The 21,041-nt window shown below is 41.5% G+C and overlaps 1 protein-coding gene across 10 annotated transcripts in view; it reads left to right on the forward strand.

The window, feature by feature from the left end:
* Positions 1 to 560: 560 nt before the first annotated feature.
* Positions 561 to 21,041, forward strand: part of LOC133376937 (sodium/hydrogen exchanger 10-like) — a 238,936-nt gene continuing 218,455 nt past the window's right edge. For 8 of the 10 annotated variants that reach the window (XM_061609934.1, XM_061609937.1, XM_061609939.1 and 5 more), the window contains exon 1: positions 11,154 to 11,809. In XM_061609934.1, the coding sequence (XP_061465918.1) occupies positions 11,551 to 11,809 (259 nt within the window). In that variant the 5' untranslated portion in view covers positions 11,154 to 11,550. Of the gene's footprint in view, positions 593 to 11,153; positions 11,810 to 21,041 lie in introns of those variants that run through there. The other 2 variants (XM_061609941.1, XM_061609940.1) reach the window with 2 other exon arrangements.

Here is a 21,041-nt window from a genome sequence, read left to right on the forward strand (position 1 = left end):
AGAGACATTAAAAGCAGGTACTAAAGGAAGCATTGACCGTTTAATATTATCGCTCTCCGTGAGTGGAGCAGATGCTAGGATGAGACGCCAAGGCAGCTCCCCTTTCCCCTGCGCTTTTGGGCGCTTATAAATTACCCCAGTGGCGCCTTCACCAGCCCCCTCGCTGTGGTAGCGAATAGGGTGCATGCATCAGCCCGATGGGGGGAGAGATCCAGCTTTGGGGGGGAGCAGAGGGATGCTACGAGGCCCTCCACACACACACTTTCTCACACTCTCTCTCTCTCGCACGCACACACGCTAGACGTAAACAACAGCGCCAAAACCACAGCTCCGAGGAAGGAATTTTAAGAGCTCCAGCCCTGCTACCCTCAAGGAAGGGGCGGGGAATGTGATTTTGTTTAAAGGAGCGGGAGAGGAAGCGGGAGTAAATGGCAGAAAGGAAGGCGAGAGCAACCGAAAGTTGCTTCGTCAACCGCAGGAAACAAAATGACGCCCAGAGACAGTGAAAGGGACGGAGAAAAGGGAGGATCTAATGGCGAAGAAACTGCACAGCCAGAAAAGGCGCTTAAAAAGTAATACACAGTAGAAGCAGGTGCGGATTTTAAAAGCAAATGCTGGTTTTTATTGCATCCATTTAATCTGGTGTTAAAGGCAAAAGCAGTAGTATACACGGCATTGGGTTAAACGTCAAGTAAACGGTCCAAATTAAAAGGATCTGCAAAAAGCAGCGAATGCACATTTTTTGGGCATGTAAACAGGCCCTTAGTCTGCATTTCTAGTGGCTCTTTCCTGATCAGCAAAGGCAGAACAGCCTCTTTATAGAACTTTGAAATAAAACATGCAGCAGAATATGCACACCTATACATACAGCTATAGAAATGAGTTCTTTTGCAGTTTTTACAGTCTTATCATGAAGTTTATGGTAACAGCTATGTGCCTGTGATTTGTTGTTATGTGCCTTCAAGTCGATTACGACTTATGGAGACCCTATGAATCAGCGACCTCCAGTAGAATCTGTTGTAAACCACTCTGTTCAGATCTTGTAAGTTCAGGTCTGTGACTTCCTTTATGGAATCAATCCATCTCTTGTTTGGTCTTTCTCTTGTTTTACTCCCTTCTGTTTTTCCCAGCATTATTGTCTTTCTAGTGAATCATGTCTTCTCATTATGTGTCCAAAGTATGATAACCTTAGCTGCATAATTTTAGCTTCTAGTGATAGTTCTGGTTTAATTTGTTCTAACATGCAATTATTGGTCTTTTTCACAGTCCACAGTATGCATAAAGCTCTCCTCCAACACATTTCAAATGAGTTGATTTTTCTCATCCAATTTTTTCACTGTCCAACTTTCACATCCATACACAGAGATCGGGAATACCATGGTCTGGATGCATTTGCATTTGAGGACCTTTTCTAGTTCTCTCATAGCTGCCCCCCCCCAGTCCTAGCCTTCTTCTGATTTCTTGACTATTGTCTCCATTTTGGTTAATGACTGTGCCAAGGTATTGATAATCCTTGACAAGTTGAATGTTATTATCAACTTCGAAGTTACATAAATCTTCTATTGTCATTACTTTAGTCTTTTTGAGGTTCAGCTGTAGCCCTGCTTTTGTGCTTTCCTATAACTTTTATGAGCATTCATTTCAGATAATTACTGGCTTCTGCTAGTAGTATGGTATCGTCTGCATATCTTAAATTATTTATATTTCTCCTTCCAATTTTCACACCTCCTTCATCTTGGTCCAATCCCACTTTCTGTATGATATGTTCTGCATATAGATTAAACAAACAGGGTGATAAAATACACCTCTGTCTCACACCCCTTCCTATTGGGAACCAATCGGTTTCTCCATATTCTGTCCTTACAGTAGCCTCTTGACCAGAGTATAGGTTGCACATCAGAATAATCAGAGCCTGTGGCACCCCATTTTTAAAAAAAACATGCCATAGTTTTTCGTGATCTACACAATCAAAGGCTTTGCTGTAATCTATAGAGCACAGGGTGATTTTCTTCTGAAATTCCTTGGTCCGTTCCATTATCAAACATATGTTTGCAATATGATCTCGGATACCTCTTCCCTTTCTAAATCCAGGTTGGACTTCTGGCATTTCTCGCTCCATATATGGTAAGAGCCTTGAACATTATTTGCATGAGAAATTAAGGCAACAGTTTGATAATGACTGCATTTCTTGGGGTCCCTTTTCTTTGGAATTGGGATGTACATTGAATGGAATTGTGGGCCATTGTTTTGTTTTCCATATTTGTTGACAAATGTTTGTCAAAATTTGGACAGATTCAATCTCAGTAGCTTGTAGCAACTCTATTGGTATGCTCTCTGTTCCTGGTGATTTGTTTATTCCAAGTATTTTAAGTGCAGCTCACATTCAAAAAATTTTAGTGCTTCTTCATAAGGTTCCTCCGTGAATGAATCTGTCATCCTTGCATCTCTTTTATTTAATTCTTCAGTGTATTGCTTCCATCTTCCCTTTATTTTATTTCGGTCAGTCAGTGTATTCCACTGTTGATTATTCAACATCTCGACTCTTGGTCTGAATTTTCCTTTGATTTCTCTAATCTTTTGGAGTAGGGCTCTTGTTCTGCCTTTTATTATTATCCCCTTCTATTTCTGTACAGTAATTATTGTAGTAGCTCTCTTTGTCCCTACGTACTAGTCGCTGTATTATTGCATTCTGGGTTGTAAATGTGTTTCTGTCTCCTTTTGCTTTTGCTTCCCTTCTATCTTTAACCATGTTAAGAATTTCATCAGTTATCCATTGAGGTCTTTCTCTCTTTTTAATTAGAGGTATTGTCTTTTTGCATTCTTCCCTGATAATATCTCTGACTTCACTACCTAGTTCTTCTGGTTCTCTATCAGGTAGGTTTAAAGACTCTATTATTTGTAAATTCAATTATTTGATCTTTAAATTCTTCTGGAATGTTATTTAAATTGTATTTTGGCATTATGATTTGTTCTTCTTTAGCTTTACTCTGATTTTCGATATGACCAGTTCATGATCTGTACCACAGTCTGCTCCTGGCCTTGTTTTTGCAGAAAGTATGGAACTTCTCAATCTTCTGCTTCCAATTGTATAATCAACTTTATTCCTATATTGACCATTTGGTGATGTCCACATATACAGTCATCTTTTCGGTTGCTCAAAAAATGTGTTTGCTAGAAACAAATTATTGACTTCACAGAATTCAGTAAGTCTCTCTCCTGCTTCATACCTATCTCCTAAGTCCCTAATTTCTAGTTCTTCTCTTTTCCCTACTTTTGCATTCCAGTTCCCCATGATTATCAGAGCATCCTGTTTTGGTGTCCATTTCCTCTTCTTCTGCGTTTGCCGTTGGAGCGTAGACTTGGATGATGGCTACGTTGATAGGTTTCCTGTTAAGTTTCATTGATATCACACGCTCAGACCTTGCGTTATAGCTCCTAATTGCTTTTGCTGCATCACTTCTCGCTATTAAAGCAACCCCATTTCTTCTTAATTTCTCATTTCCTGCATAAAATATTTTGTAGTTGCCTGATTGAAAGTGTCCCATTCCCGTTAATTTTAATTCACTCACACCAATAATTATGTTGATATGTTCAGTTTCTTTCTTGACAATGTCTAACTTTCCATGGTTCATGCTTCTCACATTCCATGTTCCTATTGTGTACATTGTAACAACTCTGGACTCACCTTTCGCATCTGTCCTCTTCAGCCTCTGGGCCTCCTTTCGGCTTTGACCCGGTTGCATCATTAGTAGGGTTGCCATATTGCCCGGTTAGTCGGGTTTTACCCGGATTCTTTCCATGCCACCCCACGTCCGCTTAGCCCATTAGGTGGCCTGGATTCTCAGCTTTAATAAAAAAAAAAAATTAGTTTCTAGGTGGTCCGGTTCTCGAGATATACATCAAAACGTCAGTTGCCCCCGACTGTTAAATCTTTTTTAAAAACAAATTTAACAAATCTGTTCTGTATAGCACTTCGTAGCTCTAACTCTGCCCGCTTAGGATTGCAGCCAATAAGTGAAGCCAGGGTTGTGTTTGGTTGACCTGAGACAGTGTCTAGAAAACCTCATTGCAATGCCAGAAAATGGTGGTTTCCCCCCTTTTATCTGAAAATCTCATAAATTGGGTAAGTATATACATTTCCCAATACTTGCTTTTGTGGGGGTAAAAGCAAGGCTAATCCCGTATGCCCAGAGTAGATCCCGCTGAATTAAATACTTTTGAGTAGACATGGTTATGAATGTGCTGTAAATTAATGGGACTTTTGGGTGAATGTAAAAAAGAATTGGTTTTGTGTTCTAAATCTTTGTTTCTCTCCAGTCCTATTTTAAAGCAAGTAGGCAGGGCTTACAGTTTTTATTATGTAGGAAACTAATACTGATTTTTTTAAAACTAATACTGATTTTTCTGCAATGACCAACTGGTTTGACAATAAACTATTATATGGGCTGTATGTATTTATACATCTGCAGTGTGTGTGTGTGTGTGTGTGTGTGTGTGTGTGTGTGTGTGTGTGTGTGTGTGTGTGTGTGTATGGAGTCTTTCCAACAACCCTGTGAGGTGGGGTTGGTGACTGGGAACCAAGGCAACTCACAATAAGAAATACAGTAAATCCCTTTAAAATCCAATAACCATAAAGCAAGAATAAACAGTTGGAAAACAGCCTAAAGAGGCATGATTCTGAATTCTGGGTTGGGTGAATGAAGTTTATTTATTTATTATTTGATTTATATCCTGCCCTTCCTCCCAATAGGAGCCTAGGGTGGCAAACAAAAGCCCTAAAAGCACTTTAAAACATCATAAAAAAACAGACGTTAAAATATATTAAAACATCTTTGAAAACATTTTTTAAAAGCTTAAAAAAACATATTTTTTTAAAAAAAGAAAAGGCTTAAAAACATATCAAAAAGCAATTCTAACACAGACTCAGACTGGGATAAGGTCTCAACTTAAAAGAACAATTTGAAAAAACAAGTTCCTTATCACTTGAGGCTGTAGTTCTCTGCACACTTCCCAGTTTGAGTAAGCCCCATTGAATACATTGGGACTTGCTTCTGAGTAAACAAACTTCGGATTGTACTATAAATATCTTTACAGATTGTGTAATTAATAAACATATTTGATAGTCATATTTATATAAGTATTTCTTCATACTGTGTCCCAATAAGTATTTGATTTCACACTATGGTTGTATATGATCTTTTCCTCTACATTTTAAGTGTGCCCTTCTTCCTTGGGGTGGACATGGTTCTCCGTTGTTTTCATCCTGGGAGGATAGGCTGAGGGATGGAGAGTAGCACATGGTCACCCAGTACACTTTATAGCTCATATCCATTTGAAAAATTAATTAAAACGATTTACATGCAGGCAAAGTTGATTAAGTAGATCAACACATTTAAAGCACATCCAACACACATTTAAAGTGCATGACTTCCCCTAAAGAATCCTGGGAAGTATAGTTTCCCCCTCACAGTTATAGTTCTCACCACCCTTAACAAACTAAAACTCCCATGATTCTGTGGTGGGATTCATGTGCTTCAAATGTGTGTTGAATGTACTATAAATAATGGTGTGGATCTGCCCTAGGTATGATGTGCATTCAAAAGTGAATTGCAAAGAACAATTTTAAAATATACTTTTTTAAACAGGGGGAGATTTGTAGCTCATCGATAGGGCATATGCTTTGCATGCAAGGTCCAAAATTCAATTCCTGGAAAAGGCTATTGCCTGGAATCCTGGAGAGCCAATGCTAGTCCATGTCATGAATACTGAGCTAGATGGTACGAAATGGCCTGAGTCAGTATAAGGCAGATTCCTTGGTTCCTAAATGTGGGAAGAGACTCAAGGGCCACAGTGACTCCAACATTTATTTATGTATTTTTATTTACAACATTTATATACTGCTTTATTGTAAAAACTCTCAAAGCGGTTTACAGAAAGAATTAAAACAATAAAATTATTGGCAGAAGCATTAAGGACAGATATTTAAAAACATTCAAAATAATAAAACCAACAATGAATTCAAAACAGATTTAAAAACACAATAGCTTCTACATGCCTGGAGAGGCTTGCCTCAAGAAAACTGATTTTAGCAGGTGCTAAAGAGGTGTCTGCCTAATGTCAATAGGCAAGGAGTTCCGAAGCATAGGTGCTGCCACACAAAAGGACTGATTTCTTACAAGAGCAGAACAAGTACTATGTGGCACCCATAACATGGAAAGCACAGCTTGAGCTTGGCCTGGTAGCAAATCAGCAACCAATGCAGATTTCAGAGCAGAGGTGTAATGTGTTGATGGATCTCACTCATGTCGGCAATTGTGCTGCAGCATTCTGCATTAACTGCAGTCCCCAGGTCAGGTTGTGCTGCATGGGGATTTCAGTGACCTTGGCTGACTGGCTGCTAGGATTTTTTTAGTTTGGGTTTTTGGTTATGAATCCTGACTGGTTGTGGGATGCTGAGTTTTCTGCCTTACTCATAGGAATCTTGTTGTGGTTGGTATGGTATTGCATTTAGGAAAGTGTTACTGCCTTTTGTGTTGTTGTTTTTTCTATTTGCATTTCACTTATCTTTAACCTCACTCTGTTACAGCCATAGAAGCCACAGCAGTGGTTCCATGTGCTCAGGTCAACCCCCTTAAACCCATTGATGATGCACCTTGTCGGTTGCATGACAGTTTGTTTCTTGTCCAATAGTGGTAAAAGAGAATTCACATATTTGGAAGTGTGGCTACAACTGTTGTTCCCAAGCTGCTGCCTATGAAAGTAGACCAAACCGTGTGTGTTTTCTCTCTGTCCATTATTGCTCACTGGAATTTGGTTGGCTGTCAAAGTGAGTTTATAGCAGCCCACAGGGTAGGCAGAAAGTAGAGAATCTTCTTACTCATACTCATTTCTCAGACCTCTTTCTGAAGGGTCAAATCTGTTAAGAATTTTGGAGCAGCCATGTTAAAAGATAGGGGCAGGGCACTGCAGGCAGGGGGTTGCCAACCCTGCTTGGATATGGATGTCTTTGCAGAGGATCCCTAGTTAAGGTTTACCAACAGCACAATCCATACTATATCTACTCAGAAGTAAGTCAACAATTCTATGGTGCTTAGTCCCTTAGTAAGTGTGTTTAGAATTGCAGCTTTTGGGGGCATCCAAGTTTACTCCTGAGTGTTCCCATCTAACATCTCCACAACACTAGGCTCCTTTCTTCCTACAATGGCCTTCTGGTGACTGGCCTGGCCTGGGGGCACTTAAATCCTTCTTGCTGAAAGCAAATGGGCTAGATTAAATGTTCTCTACCCAGGCTCCATATTTTAGCTAAGATTTCTATCTTAATTTCCAATCAGAGAAATGTTTTTTTTTTCATTGTATGCTCTAAACAATTGTGATTGATGCTTAATGTATCATGCTTAATGATAGCACTAGAGCCCATCCATGTGACATCACTCAGGCGCACCCCCTGACATCACTCAGGAGTACCCCCTCTGGCCCACCCCTGAAATTTCAGGGTTTGGGACACTTCTGACCTGGCAACCCTAATTCCCGCCTTCCATTGTTCTTAGCCAATGAGGGACACCACAGTTGTCCTGGAAAAATGAACAATTTTAGTCTGCTTGCCTGCTGCATTTTCAGAATCTAGCAGGTTAGAAAACTGCACATGTCCACTTGATCAACACATGCAGCTCCACCCCTTACCCATACACTTTCTGGTTGCGTCAGCAAGGAGAAGCAGCTTTCATCTCAGTTGCCTGTTTCTCAGGATATGTGTCTTAAGTGGTGAATGCAATGGGAGGGTCTGCCTGTCATCATGGAGGATGGAATAAAAGGGTTTGATTCCACCAAACACTCCCTCAGCTGAACAGATACAAGATATAAAAGCAAACCTCTGTGTAGAAAAGGCAGTGATACTAGCATTTGCATTTTTCAGCCCTGTACCCACCTTGTTAAATGGTGCTTACTCCTAAGTAAAGTTGCATTGGAATGCAGCCTCACTCACCCTGTTGCCTGACAGAGCCTCTGTTCAGCAATTCAGAAAAGGCTAAAAAGTATTTTTTGATACATACCCTTCTTCAAAATGACTGTCAAGCATCTCTCCACCAAAGATCACCCTACTTCCATCTCCCTAGGGATGGATATGTCTCTCTGTGTGTGTGCACGTATACCTACAAACATGTATATATATACATACACACAGAGGCGCTCCCTCTTTCTATGCATATATTCAATAATAATAATAATAATAATTTCATTTATTGGTCGCCTATCTGTCCAGGTTAGTGGACACTCTAGTCGACTTACAATAGCAAAAGCTATACATAATATACAATATACAAAACAACCACAGTCCTCAACAATGTAAAACCAATTTCCAATTAAAACATCCTAAAATTAACCTTCCTCAATTCCATAGGCCTGCCTGAATAGCCAGGTTTTTAAGGCTCGACGAAAACCTATCAGGGAGGGAGCATGTCGGAGATCATACGGAAGAGAATTCCAAAGGGTAGGGGCCACAACCGAGAATGCCCTCTCTCTGGTCCATGCCAGCCTAGCTGTTTGAGCCGGTGGGACCGAGAGAAGGTCTTGAGAGGCTGATCTTGTCAGGCGGCATAATTGGTGATTCCGGAGGCGTTCCTTCAGATAGACTGGGCCGAAACCGTATAGGGTTTTAAAGGTCAACACCAACACCTTGAATTGGGCCCGGTAGACAACTGGTAGCCAGTGAAGATCTATTAATACTGGGGTGATGTGATCACGGTGACGGCTGCGCTTAATCAAGCGCGCCGCCGCATTCTGTACCAGCTGTAATTTCCGGACCGTTTTCAAGGGTAGCCCCACGTAGAGCGCATTACAGTAGTCTAAGCGAGAGGAGACCAGGGCATGTATCACCTGTGGGAGCAGATGAACAGGGAGGTAGGGTCGCAGCCTCTGTATCAGATGTAATTGATACCAAGCTGCCCGACTCACCGCCGAAACCTGAGCCTCCATGGACAGCTGGGAGTCAAGAATGACCCCGAGGCTGCGGACCTGGTCCTTCAGGGGTAATCTCACCCCACTAACCATCAGGTCTGTAATACCCAACCCTCCTCTGTCTCCCACAAGTAACACCTTGGTCTTATCGGGATTCAGCTTCAGTCTGTTCTCTCCCATCCAACCACTTACGGACTCCAGGCACTTGGACATGGTATCCACAGCCAACTCTGGTGGGGACTTAAATGAGAGATAGAGCTGAGTGTCATCCGCATATTGGTGACACTTCAGCCCAAAACTCCTGATGATAGCCCCCAGCGGTTTTATATAGATGTTAAACAGCATGGGAGAGAGGATAGAGCCCTGTGGCACTCCACAATTGAGGGGCCAAGGGTCTGAAACCTCATCTCCCAAAGCTACTCGTTGGTACCTACCTGAGAGATAGGAATGGAACCACTGTAGAACAGTGCCCCCCACTCCCAATCCCCCCAGGCGATCCAAGAGAATACCATGGTCAACGGTATCGAAAGCCGCTGAGAGATCCAGGAGGACGAGGAAGGTATATTCTCCCCTATCCAACGCCCTCCTCATATCATCCACCAGAGCGACCAAGGCTGTTTCAGTTCCATGCCCAGTCCTGAAGCGCGATTGGAATGGATCTAAATAATCCGTTTCCTCCAAGTGTGTCTGTAACTGTTTGGCCACCACTCGCTCAATCACCTTGCCCAAGAATGGTAAGTTAGAGACTGGGCGGAAGTTATTCAGCTCTTGGGGATCCAAGGAGGATCAGTGCAGTGGGGGGTGTAACCTTCCCCCCCTTAAGACTAACAGGAATGGAACAGCTACCCTGTCTAATGCTACCACAGCTTGCCAGGTCTCTAGAATTCACTACATTTTTATTTTCTTTTTTAAAAGAGGTGCTAGCATCCAGGTCTCCATCATGTTCCAGCCTTTAAGGCTCCATTTCCCCTCTATCTGATCGGATATGTGAGTATCGGTGTACTGAAGACACTTCTTACATGCTCATACATGCTCCTTTTAGATAAGATGACTGACAGAACTGATAATATTGAAATCTTGATTTCTATCTGCTTTAAAAGTTGTATGATTTTTGTAGTGCTGCATTGACTTATTTATGTTTGTTGTGTTTTTATTGTTTTTACATTGATTGTGCATTTTTATTGTTTTTACTATGTTTGTAAGCGGCCCTGAACTCCGTTTTTAACAGTGGAAAGGCAGGATATAAATCCTCTTAATAAATAAATATTCCATAATAGGCATTTAAGGTTGAAAATGAAGGATTTTTTAAAATCTTCAAATCCTCCCCTAGTTTTTGGTGGTAAATGCTAGGCACAGAACAAAACTGGACAATGCAACTTTTAATATGATTAATTTGCCTAATCAGGACATGATTTGCATAATATGCAAATAATTTATAATGTACATAATATGCAAATCAGCCTGCCCAGATTTGTGGAATTGGAATATGGCAACCCTAATCATTAGCCACAGCACTACTCATACTTGTCCTTTGTTCTTCCCCAGTAACTTGATGAGTGCCATCTGACCTGGGGGTCTCATCTTCCAGCACTATCTCATGTTGCATTTTGGATATTCTCTTCATAGGGTTTTCATGGTAAGAGGTATTCAGAGGTGGTTTACCATTGCCTTCCTCTGAATCTGGATGCATCTTAGTCTGGTGTCTCAGCTTTGACCATTCCACCTTGGGTGATCCTGCTTAGGAGTCTAGCCTCCTGACTGCATTGCTCTCAGCTTCTTCAATAGTTAAAAGAAAGTTAGATGCAAAAAGTTTATTCCCAGAGCCCATTGCAATTGTGCTTCTCTTCTAGCAATCAGTGGTGAAACCATTGCAAAATGTGAGTGAAAGCAGCAATCAACATGTAGCACAGGCTAACAGCATCACTATTCAGTTAAAGAGATAAGGAACTGCATCTTTTCCTTCTGTTCCAGTGTCAGTCCTGTTGCTATAGACTAGTCACTAGTGGGTCGGATTATTAGTGGCAAGCAGATAATATGTATGTGGTAAATGTAGACAAATATTACTTATTTTCAAACATTGATACCCCCACTTCTTCACCTAACAGATAACCAAAGTAGCCGCGCCTCTACGGGAGGTGCCTTGGCGTGTATGTGTTGTTTGCTGCTCCTGTAAAACTCACTAGCCAGTGTGGAGAGGGAAAGGTAAGGACTGATGCTCAGTATGACCAGTACTGTGGTGCCGTGTAGTGATTAGTGCTCTCCATGTGGTCTTCATAGGGGTGGTTGTTATGAATGCTGAACAGACAGTACAGACGCTTCTCTTCAACGTCCACACCAGCGCCCCGCCTATCGAATCCGTCGCGAAACACGAGGCACGTGCTGGCGGAGGCGGTCAGGTGTGAGGCCAGTTTGAAAGCCAACGGGTGCTCGCGGGCTGGAGTGCACGGGGAAGTTACGAACGGCCCGCTGCCGGCGCGTGTCGCTCGGCGACGGGGCAGCGACCGCTAAGCTTGGTGTGCGCAGCTGTTGAGGGTGTTCAGCTTGCTCTCTGAGAGGACGGCGTGCGACGCAAGCCGCTGAAGGAGGCGGGCGAAAGGGATGCCGACGGCTTTTCAGCGTCCTCTCTCGCTGCCGGCACCTTCCTTCGAGAAGGACATGGGCACCTTTTGGGGGGCCGAGGTGGCGTGGCACAGGACGAGCGATTTAAACTTCAGCTCTGCCGGCCGCCGGGGCTACCTCATTTCCGCGCGCGGCTCAGAGGACCACCACGACCACGACTATGTTGATCAGTTTCACATCATCCGTAAGAACCAGCCGATGATCGTGCTCCTGGTTGTTTTGAGCTTCCTCGTGGGAGGTATAACTTGTTTATACTAGGTGAAAATATTGATTAGCTTGCGCTAGTACAAGTAGTTGCATATTGGCCACAATATTACTGGGACCATACTATCAGGTTGCACAAACGTAAACTGGAAGTGTTCTTTCACAATATAGCCATTTCTATATTGGTAGCTATAGTGATGAGACGACTTTGTATTGTGGGGTGCCGAGGATTCGGATAAAATTTATTAAATGCTACCCAAAAAGGCTAATCCTGAATATCCTAGATTAATAATTGCACACCTAAATGTGAGAGGCATGGTTTTCAGAAAAGCACAACCCTTTCAAATAAAGCTAGTTGCATTTTTTTGCTGCTGCCTTCCTGCTGTTGGAGGCAGTGTGCCTCTAAAGACCAGTTGCTAGGAATCGCAAGCGTTGGGAGAGTTGTTGCACTGGGGTCATGCTTCCAGGTTTTCCATAGGCATCTAGTTGGCCACTGTGAGAACAGGATGCTGGAGTGGGTGGGCCACTGACTGATACAGCAGCAAGGTTTTGGATTACAAAAATTCTTGATAGGCTGCTACCACAGGCTGAGCTTAGTCTGATGAAACCGCTAGACTAGGGATACAGAATCTGTGACCTTCCAGATGCTGTTGGACTACAACTTCTATCATTCCTGAGAATTGGCTGTCCTGACCGGGTTTGATGGGAGCTGGAATCTAACAGCTCCTGGAGGGGCACAGATTCCCTTCTCTGCTCTACACTGATTATTTGTGTAGACAGCCTAGCTCTAGAAATATTAAACAATAAGGAGCTTTATATTTACTTACCCAAAGCCCAGAGGACACAAAACGTAACAAAATCTTGTGAAATATCCTTAGAACACAAAGGGTACTTTAACATACAAGCAGTCCTAAGACATCATGAAGATTTTCCATACGTGTTAGAAATTCTAAAGAACTGCATTTTTGAAACCAAATGACAACGTATAATGTATTTTATTTGGGGAAATAGAGAAAAGGGTCAGGCAACAATCACACACAGACTTTAAAATAAAATAATTAAAGTACATATAATTTCACAAGTTACATATTAGCTGCTTGAGTAGGCTTGGCTGTCCTTGCAGATGAGAAGTTCTGAGAGAGACCATTTTGAGTCACCTGGCTGTGTTGGAGAATTTTGTATTTCTCCTGTGGGTTCTTTGCTGGGGGTCCCTTAAATAATAATCTCTGAGACAGGCTTAAAGCAAAAAGGTAGGCCTTTATTAAAAAAAATAAACAAGCATATGCAAGGTCAGTTCCCCAGAACACGTCCAGGAAGTATCCAAGAGGGATTGCAAAGAAATACAGTCTGAACAGATCTTTTATACCTTATTGAATACACATGTGACATTAGTTTTACCAGTCCCCTAAATTCTTTGTAATAGTTCTTCCCTCTTGAAATATTTCCAGCCAACCAGATAACTTTATTAAAATGAATCATAACCAAGTAGACACATCCCATCTCATTATGTGGTTATTTTTCTTAGAGTAATGTCAATCTGTTCCCTTTTCCAGATCTCACCATTCTACTGTCATATATTAGTGATGACCTTATACTGTTCTGAAACCAATATGTACCATTTACATTCCATTCTATCATGGCTCCTGACCAGTCAAGCTGGTCAAGGAATATCTCTTAGGACATAACGGCATGTTTCTTGCCATGATGTCAAAGCCAAGTTTTGGTTCACGTAGAGTGACTGGAAGTTCCATGTGAGTATTCCTCTTACTACCTTGCTCTAAAGAAAGATTAATTTTAACTCACCATATTATAAAAAAGCCACATTATTTATTTATTTATTAAATTTATTAGTCGCCCATCTGGCTGGTTGTCCAGCCACTGGGCGATGTACAAAATAAAAACATATAAATACATTAAAACATTAAAAATCTCAACAACAATAATAAAACCTAGCCCACCCCAAAAGCCTGCCTAAAGAGCCAGGTTTTCAAGGCCTGGCAGAAGCTCATCATAGAGGGGGCATGGCGGACATTTGGGAGGGAATTCCACAAAGTGGGGGCCACAATTGAAAAAGCCCTCTCCCTAGTCCTCACCAGTCTAGCTGTTTTAACTGGTGGGATAGAGAGAAGGCCTTTTGAGGCTGTTCTTGTTGGGCGGCATTGCTGTTGATGCTGGAGGCGCTCCTTCAGATAGACTGGGCCAGAACCGCATAGGGTTTCAAAGGTCAGAACCAACACCTTGAATTGGGCCCGGAAAAAAAACGGTAACCAGTGCAACTCCTTTAGCACTGGAGTGATGTGATCTCGCCGGCGGCTGCCTTTAATCAGGTGAGCCACCGCATTCTGTACCAGTTGCAGCTTCCAGACCGTTTTCAAAGGTAACCCCACGTAGAGAGCACTACAGTAGTCTAGGCGAGAGGAGACCAGGGCATGTACCACCAATGTGAGCAGATGATTGGGAAGGTAGGGGCGCAGCCTCTGTATCAGATGGAGTTGATACAGCGCTGCCCAGCTCACAGCCGAGACCTGAGCCTCCATGGACAGCTGGGAGTCAAGAATGACCCCCAGGCTGCGGACCTGGTCTTTCAGGGGCAGTTGTACCCCATTGAGCACCAGGTCAACATCCCCCAACCTTCCCTTGTCTCCCACAAACAGTACGTCGGTTTTGTCAGGGTTCAGCTTCAGCTTATTTCTTCCCATCCAGCCACTCACCGACTCCAGGCACTTGGATAGGCACTTATATAAAGAATATAATATAAAGAATGATTAGGGAACACAGTGAAGGAAAAGGGGTAAATGGCAGCAAGCCACTCTCCATCAAACACAGAGGGAAGCAGAAAAGTGCCCCACACACTTATTATATTTATGGAATAAAATTATACATATCATGCTATTATAAAAATTGAATATCAAACTAAAACTTTATCTTGTCTTCCACTTCTGATTGTGTTATGAAGATTTTCTCTTAGCTGCTCTATAATCTCAGAAACCTGGTTTCCAAGATCACATAGTAACAGGTATATTAATCAAGAGAAACAATACTAAATAAATGATCTGCGGTCACACATTTAGCCATTTGGCACCGAAAGATGCTCAGGAATTTTATAACAGGGTGAGCTTAACCTTTTTTCTGCTTGATACATGCAGGCCTGCTTTTAATGCCTGCTGTGTAACAAAGGGGAAAGAAATCCATTTTTTCTTCATTAATTTTCAAGGGCCTAAATTGCTTGGGGCCAGGGCTCCTTAAGGGGTTCTCCATCATCTGAATGGTTCTAAGAGGCAAGATTCAGAGGTGATGCCTTACCTATTTATGTGAATAAGACCAGTAAAAGCTGATCTCTTAATGGAGACAAACTATTGTTTTATCCAATACCCAGAGCAGCTACACTTCTTGTGTGAGTCAGATAGCCAATAAGATTCTGGACTTACATTATAAAAGAACTAATATCAACTACTTGGAATTGGTTATATTAAAAAAGAGAGGTTAGTCTTTTCACATATACATCTCCCATTATAATTTTATTATTTATGTATTTATTAGATTTATTAATATTTATAAACCACTAAACATTTAGGAATATCATAGTTTTAGTTGAAGAAGGGTTTCCATGAGGTGTGACGGGCAGCACAATCCAAATGATGGGGAGCCGGCAGGAGGGGAGCTGGCGGAAAGCTCCACGGCAACCATTCCCTATTTGGGAGCTGCCAGCCTAGCTGAGCATCGGCTCCATCAGGAGCTGTGCTCAGGAGCCAGCAGGGAAGAGCCAGCTTCCATGAACAGGCCTACTGGACAGTTAAGCGGTCCCCATAGGCCGCCATGGGAATATTTTTACTGCTCTGGCCTATTAGCCAGCGGAATTCTTGTGGGGATTGGGACCTATGGTAGCGTTCCAAGGATGTCGCATAAGTCCCCCCCTGTGGCTCCTCCCCTGCCACGCCTCTGGAACACCCCATATTCGGGGCTGCTGCTGACTTCCACTAGCTTTCAGCCCGCTGAGCTGGCTGTCTCTGGCAGACCTGGCAGGGTCCTGATGGTGCCACAGCTCAGCTGGGATGGGGGGACTTCTGCTGGCTGAGCCGGGAGCTTGCCCGCTCAGCCGGGGAGCCACCACATCCACCTTCCCCCAGCCCAATGCAGTTAGGACTTGGATTCCACCCCCACTCATTTATGGAAAATTAATTGTATAGCTGTAGAAACAGTTTTACTATTTTAGAGCTTGTAGGAATGGTTTTATTGTTTTTAGAGCTTGGTTTTTTTTATATATATATTTTGACCCATTTTTATCTTTATACACCGTTCATGCTGTGAAGCAGTTCATACATTTGAAAAATAAATAGAATACATAAAAAGTAGTATACAGAAAAAACCCTGATGGCAGTTTGCTAGTAACTACAATAATTAAGAGCTCCAGGTCAGCATAGTATTATATCTATTTAATTAAAACATGTTTAACATAAACAATATTACCATTTACACTAGTGCAGTCATTTTAAATTATTACTATATCACCTTATGATCACTGTGTTGAAAAGAGTGAACAGAAATAATGTTATTTTAGCCTACAGTTTAACAGCAGTATGAATGAAGAGTATTGTATGGAACTAGGTTATTAATATGAACTGGATTAAACAAAATTCCCTTAATAGCCTCTCACACATCACACTTTTTCATATCCTTTTGTCATATCGTATCAGGTAACCCATTCCAGTTACTCAGAATTTGAATGCCAAACAATCTGAAGACTAACCTCTTTAAAACTTTCTTGCCATATTACAAAGAATATTGAGTTCTGTGTTTGAAAGCATCATCATAACTCAATTGAAATATCTGCAGCTGCATAGCAAGCCCTTAAACTCTACTCATGACTCAGGATGTAATAAGGGTCCCATTATTGAATTAGAACTTAGCATTTATATGAGAGCCAAACTATTATTTGCATTTACTCTTTATTTTAGCAGTTTTGAATGGGTGAATAAATGGAATCGTTTAGCTTCTAATACATTATTTCTTAAAGTATATTTTAATGGAGAAAATAGTTAAATCTAAATACTATTCCTTTAAAAATCAGACTGTTGTATTAAAATAAATAGAGAAATTCTCTTTGCCATATAGACATTACTAGAATTGTGATTTATCTGTTACTTTAATCTTCATGGTGGAATTCTTTTGCAAAGAAGAAAACAATCCAATAACTACTATGGCATAAATATGCTCTGGATTTTGACACAACCCTTTGTGCAATACAATTAACAAAAAAGACTCAAATATTTTGTGCACAGTTTAGATCTGTATCCCTGTAAATCAATGGTTTATTGCCTTGACTGTAGTCCATAATAAAACATGTTTATGTAATTATACAGAATTACATTTGAACATAAAGATGTGCATGGCCCAGCTAAATTTAAGCACTTGAAGGCCCGTTGATTTCAATAGGTGAATTAAGTAAGTGCTTAACTCTTTTCCACTGAAATCAATGGGACTTAAAAATGCTTAATCTTGCATTGATTGTGCCCTAAATATTATAATAAGCATATAGATTTATAAACATAAAAAACCATTATGTTTTCCCCAAAAAGATTCTTTACTTCTTGAAGAAGCAATATACAAAAAGGTTTTCTTAAAACTAGTAAATGTTTGCAGTGTTAATCATCAGTATAAATCCATTGGTTTTTTGTGTAAGGAGCACAGCATGACATCCAGCAACCCAGTGTACAGGATTACTTTAATTCTATTGTTTCATGTTTTTCCCCTTTCTGGAGCTGGGTAAAGTTCATGACAGGTTTTGGAGGACATTTCCGTAGGAAGACAAAGCCCTGGATGCATGCTATCTTTATAACAATATATTTATTGATAAATGTATTGATTGTTTAGACTTCGGGGGGCAGAGGCAGGCATACGGGCAAGCAATGTTCTTTCCAAAGTAGTATCTGGACCCTCAAGCCCTGAAACTGTCTTACCTCCAAAACCTTTAACCACTGTGCCAGACTAGGAAAATTAGAAGACATGTCTCATCAGTGCAAGGATTACTGCTAGTGCAGGGGTGGGGAATCTTTTTGGCTTCACAGGCTAGATCTTTATCAGGATCTGCCTCATGGGCCAAATCTGACAGGTGGTTAGGGTTGCTCATCTGCCAATCATATGACATCATTATGGCAATATATGATTGGCAGGTGGGTGGTCCTGCTCATCTGTCAAAATTTCTTGTTCTTTGTTTTTAAGTCTCCAAGATTAGGGTCTTAAGGGGGGAAGGGGGGAGACTTGCAAAAGGCTTTAAGACAGCCCCTGAGCACAGGAGCTGTCTTAACACCTTTGCAAAAGCCTCTTTGAAGCAGCTTGTGTGCAGGTGCTATTTCAAAGGGCACTTTTGCACAAACTTGAATCCTCGCTCAAGTGATGAGTATGGGTTAAATTCTGCATGATCATGCAGCCAACGCGGAATTAAACACTGTCTTCCCAACCACAAGCTTATGTCACTAGTGATATCAGCCAATGGGTGTGGTTTGGGAAAATTGGCCTTGTGGGCCAAATTGGACCTCTGAGGGGCATGATTAGGTCAGAGGTTCCCCACCCCTGTGCTAGTGCAATGGGGCTCCCCCTCTTCCTTCCCTGTGCATGCCTTGCATCTTCCCCAAATCTGTTCTGAATGGTTGGCGGATCCCCTAAAACAGGATGGGGGAGGAGAGGGGGAAAATTCCATTGTGCTAGTGGTAATCCTTGTGTTGATGGGATGCTTACTTAGCGCTCCATTGTATGCAAACCTGTGAAATTTATGTTGTTTTTGTTGGAATAGGCTAATATTGCATGGTCACTTTAAGGGATATTTGGGAATATCCCATTTACCTGTTTACCATAATGTAACTTCCTAATAGGTGGGGTTTAGTTACCTGACTTCCTTCTCCTTTGTCCTGGGGGATTTTTGAATATTCTCCATCACTACTGATCTTCCTACCTTTGAGAGAGGCCGCATGGCATGATGCTCTCTCTAAGAGCATCCATTACCAACACCAAGATGAACTGAGACCTATATTTTCTTTCTTCTAAACTAGAGCCTATGTTCCTAACATATGAGGTTGTAAATAAACGTTCTTTTTCTTTTACCTAAAGGATTGTGTCTGTTATCATTTATATAGAGAAAGGTGGGCTGGTTTGCATTCTCATTCCGCTGCTTGTATTTTTACAACTCTGCTAAGAAATAGGACCAACCAAATTAGTTCCTATTTCTGTGTGTGTATTTTTATAATACCGAACAGTTTTAACGTGGCTTTATTTTATATATTTTAATTTATTATGTCTGTTAATATCCACTTCTCAACTAGAGTCCTTAAAGCAGCTAACATTTTTAAAACACAACAGATACACCAAGATTTAGATTTTATAAATCTAAATGCTTACATTTTAAAAGTTTTTGAATTTAGTTATGATTTTAGTGATGGGATTTTGATGAGGTTGGCGTTTATAACCTTTTGATTGTGAACCACTTGGGGGGTGGGTCCTTTGGTTTGAAAAGCGACAAGTTGCTTAATCAATAAATAAAACTGGCTGCAGCCTCCACTCTGGCAAATGAGTGTGGTTCAAGGCACATTCCAGATGGTTGGGTTTTATTCTGTGGCTAGTTGTCCATGTGTATCCACTGTTCCACATCAATGATTAGACCAAATCCTAAAATGAGGGCAGGGCCATTTTGCATAAGTCTCAGCAGCACATATGGATTTCAGATTTGGAAAGACATATCAGTGTTTGCCTAATGCATACGTGTGTAAAACATTAAAACTAGAGGCACATTTCATACTTTTTCTTCAAAAGGGTTATTTATTAAGCGTTTAAGAGAAGAGCAACCCACCCTCAGTAGAGCACCTTCCCTTTTCTTCATGAGTCACCAGTTGGGAAATTCCTATTTGGAAGATCACAGCAGTGACTTGCAGAGATGCAGTGAGCAGCTTCCTGTGATCCAATCTCACTTAAAGATGAATCGCAGCAGAATTACCTGTCCCCAGTGGAGATTTATTCAAAGGAGACCAGTGAATTAAGTAGGTACATGACAGGCAGCCTCCTCTGTGGGTGGGTATGTTGGGCTGACTGGCACTTTTTTGTTATTATTATTATTGCACCTTAATGTGGTGAGGGGGTTTGAGTGTGTCGAAGAAGCTGAGAGCAATGCCGTCAGGAGTGCAGACCAAGAGGTTAGACTCCTAGCAGAATGGTCAAAGCTGAAACACCAGACTAAGATGCATCCAGACTCAGAGGAAGGCAATGGTAAACCACCTCTGAATACCTCTTACCATGAAAACCTTATGAACAGAGTATCCAGAATGCAACATGAGATAGTGCTGGAAGATGAGATACCCAGGACAGATGGCACTCAGCAAGCTACTGGGGAAGAACAACGGACAAGTACGAGTAGTGCTGTGACTAATGACGCCACCAGGTCAAAGCTGAAAGGAAGCTCAGAGGTTGATGTGCACAGATGTGAAAGGAGAGTCTGGAGTTGTACAACATACACAATAGGAACATGGAATGTGAGAAGCATGAACCACTGAAAGTTACAAATTGTCAAGCAAGAAATGGAACGCATCAACATTGCAATACTTGGTGTGTGAATTAAAATGGACGAGAATGGGACATTTTCAATCGGGCAACTACAAAATGTTTTATGCAGGAAATGAGAAATTAAGAAGAAATGGGGTTGCTTTAATAGTGAGAAATGATGTAGCAAAAGCAATTAGGAGCTACAAGGTCTGAGCAAGTTATATCAGTGAGATTAAACGGGAAACTTATTAACATAACCATCATCCAAGTCTATGCTCCAATGGCAAACACAGAAGAAGAGGAATTGGAATGATGAAAAGGTGGAGTAAATATTTTACATAAAATATCCAGCTGTATAAAGATCCTTCCCCAAAAATTCTTCATAGGCTGATCCTAGCCTGATGAAATGACTTAACTTCAGCTGTGCTGCCACAAGTCCCAACCTTTTCCGCGTGTGGCCCAGATCACGACCATGAGCACAACTACCATAAGAAAGAATATTTTGGTCATCCATAAGGACCAGCTGATGATTGTGCTCCTGGTTGTTCTGAGCTTCACTGTGGGTGGTGGTGGTGGTGGTAGGTTCACAGAACTGCCCTTTTAAAAGGGACCTTTGTGATTTTGGTTCCAAGGAGCCAGTACTGCATCTCTTGAATGTGGCTCACCGTTGTCCTTGGGAATGGTGTGTGTGGGTGTCGGCCATGTGTTGCTGTGAGGATTAAAGAGAGTAGCCGTCTAGC

This window comes from Rhineura floridana, chromosome 2 (genome assembly GCF_030035675.1).
Source record: "Rhineura floridana isolate rRhiFlo1 chromosome 2, rRhiFlo1.hap2, whole genome shotgun sequence".
Lineage (NCBI taxonomy): Eukaryota > Metazoa > Chordata > Lepidosauria > Squamata > Rhineuridae > Rhineura > Rhineura floridana.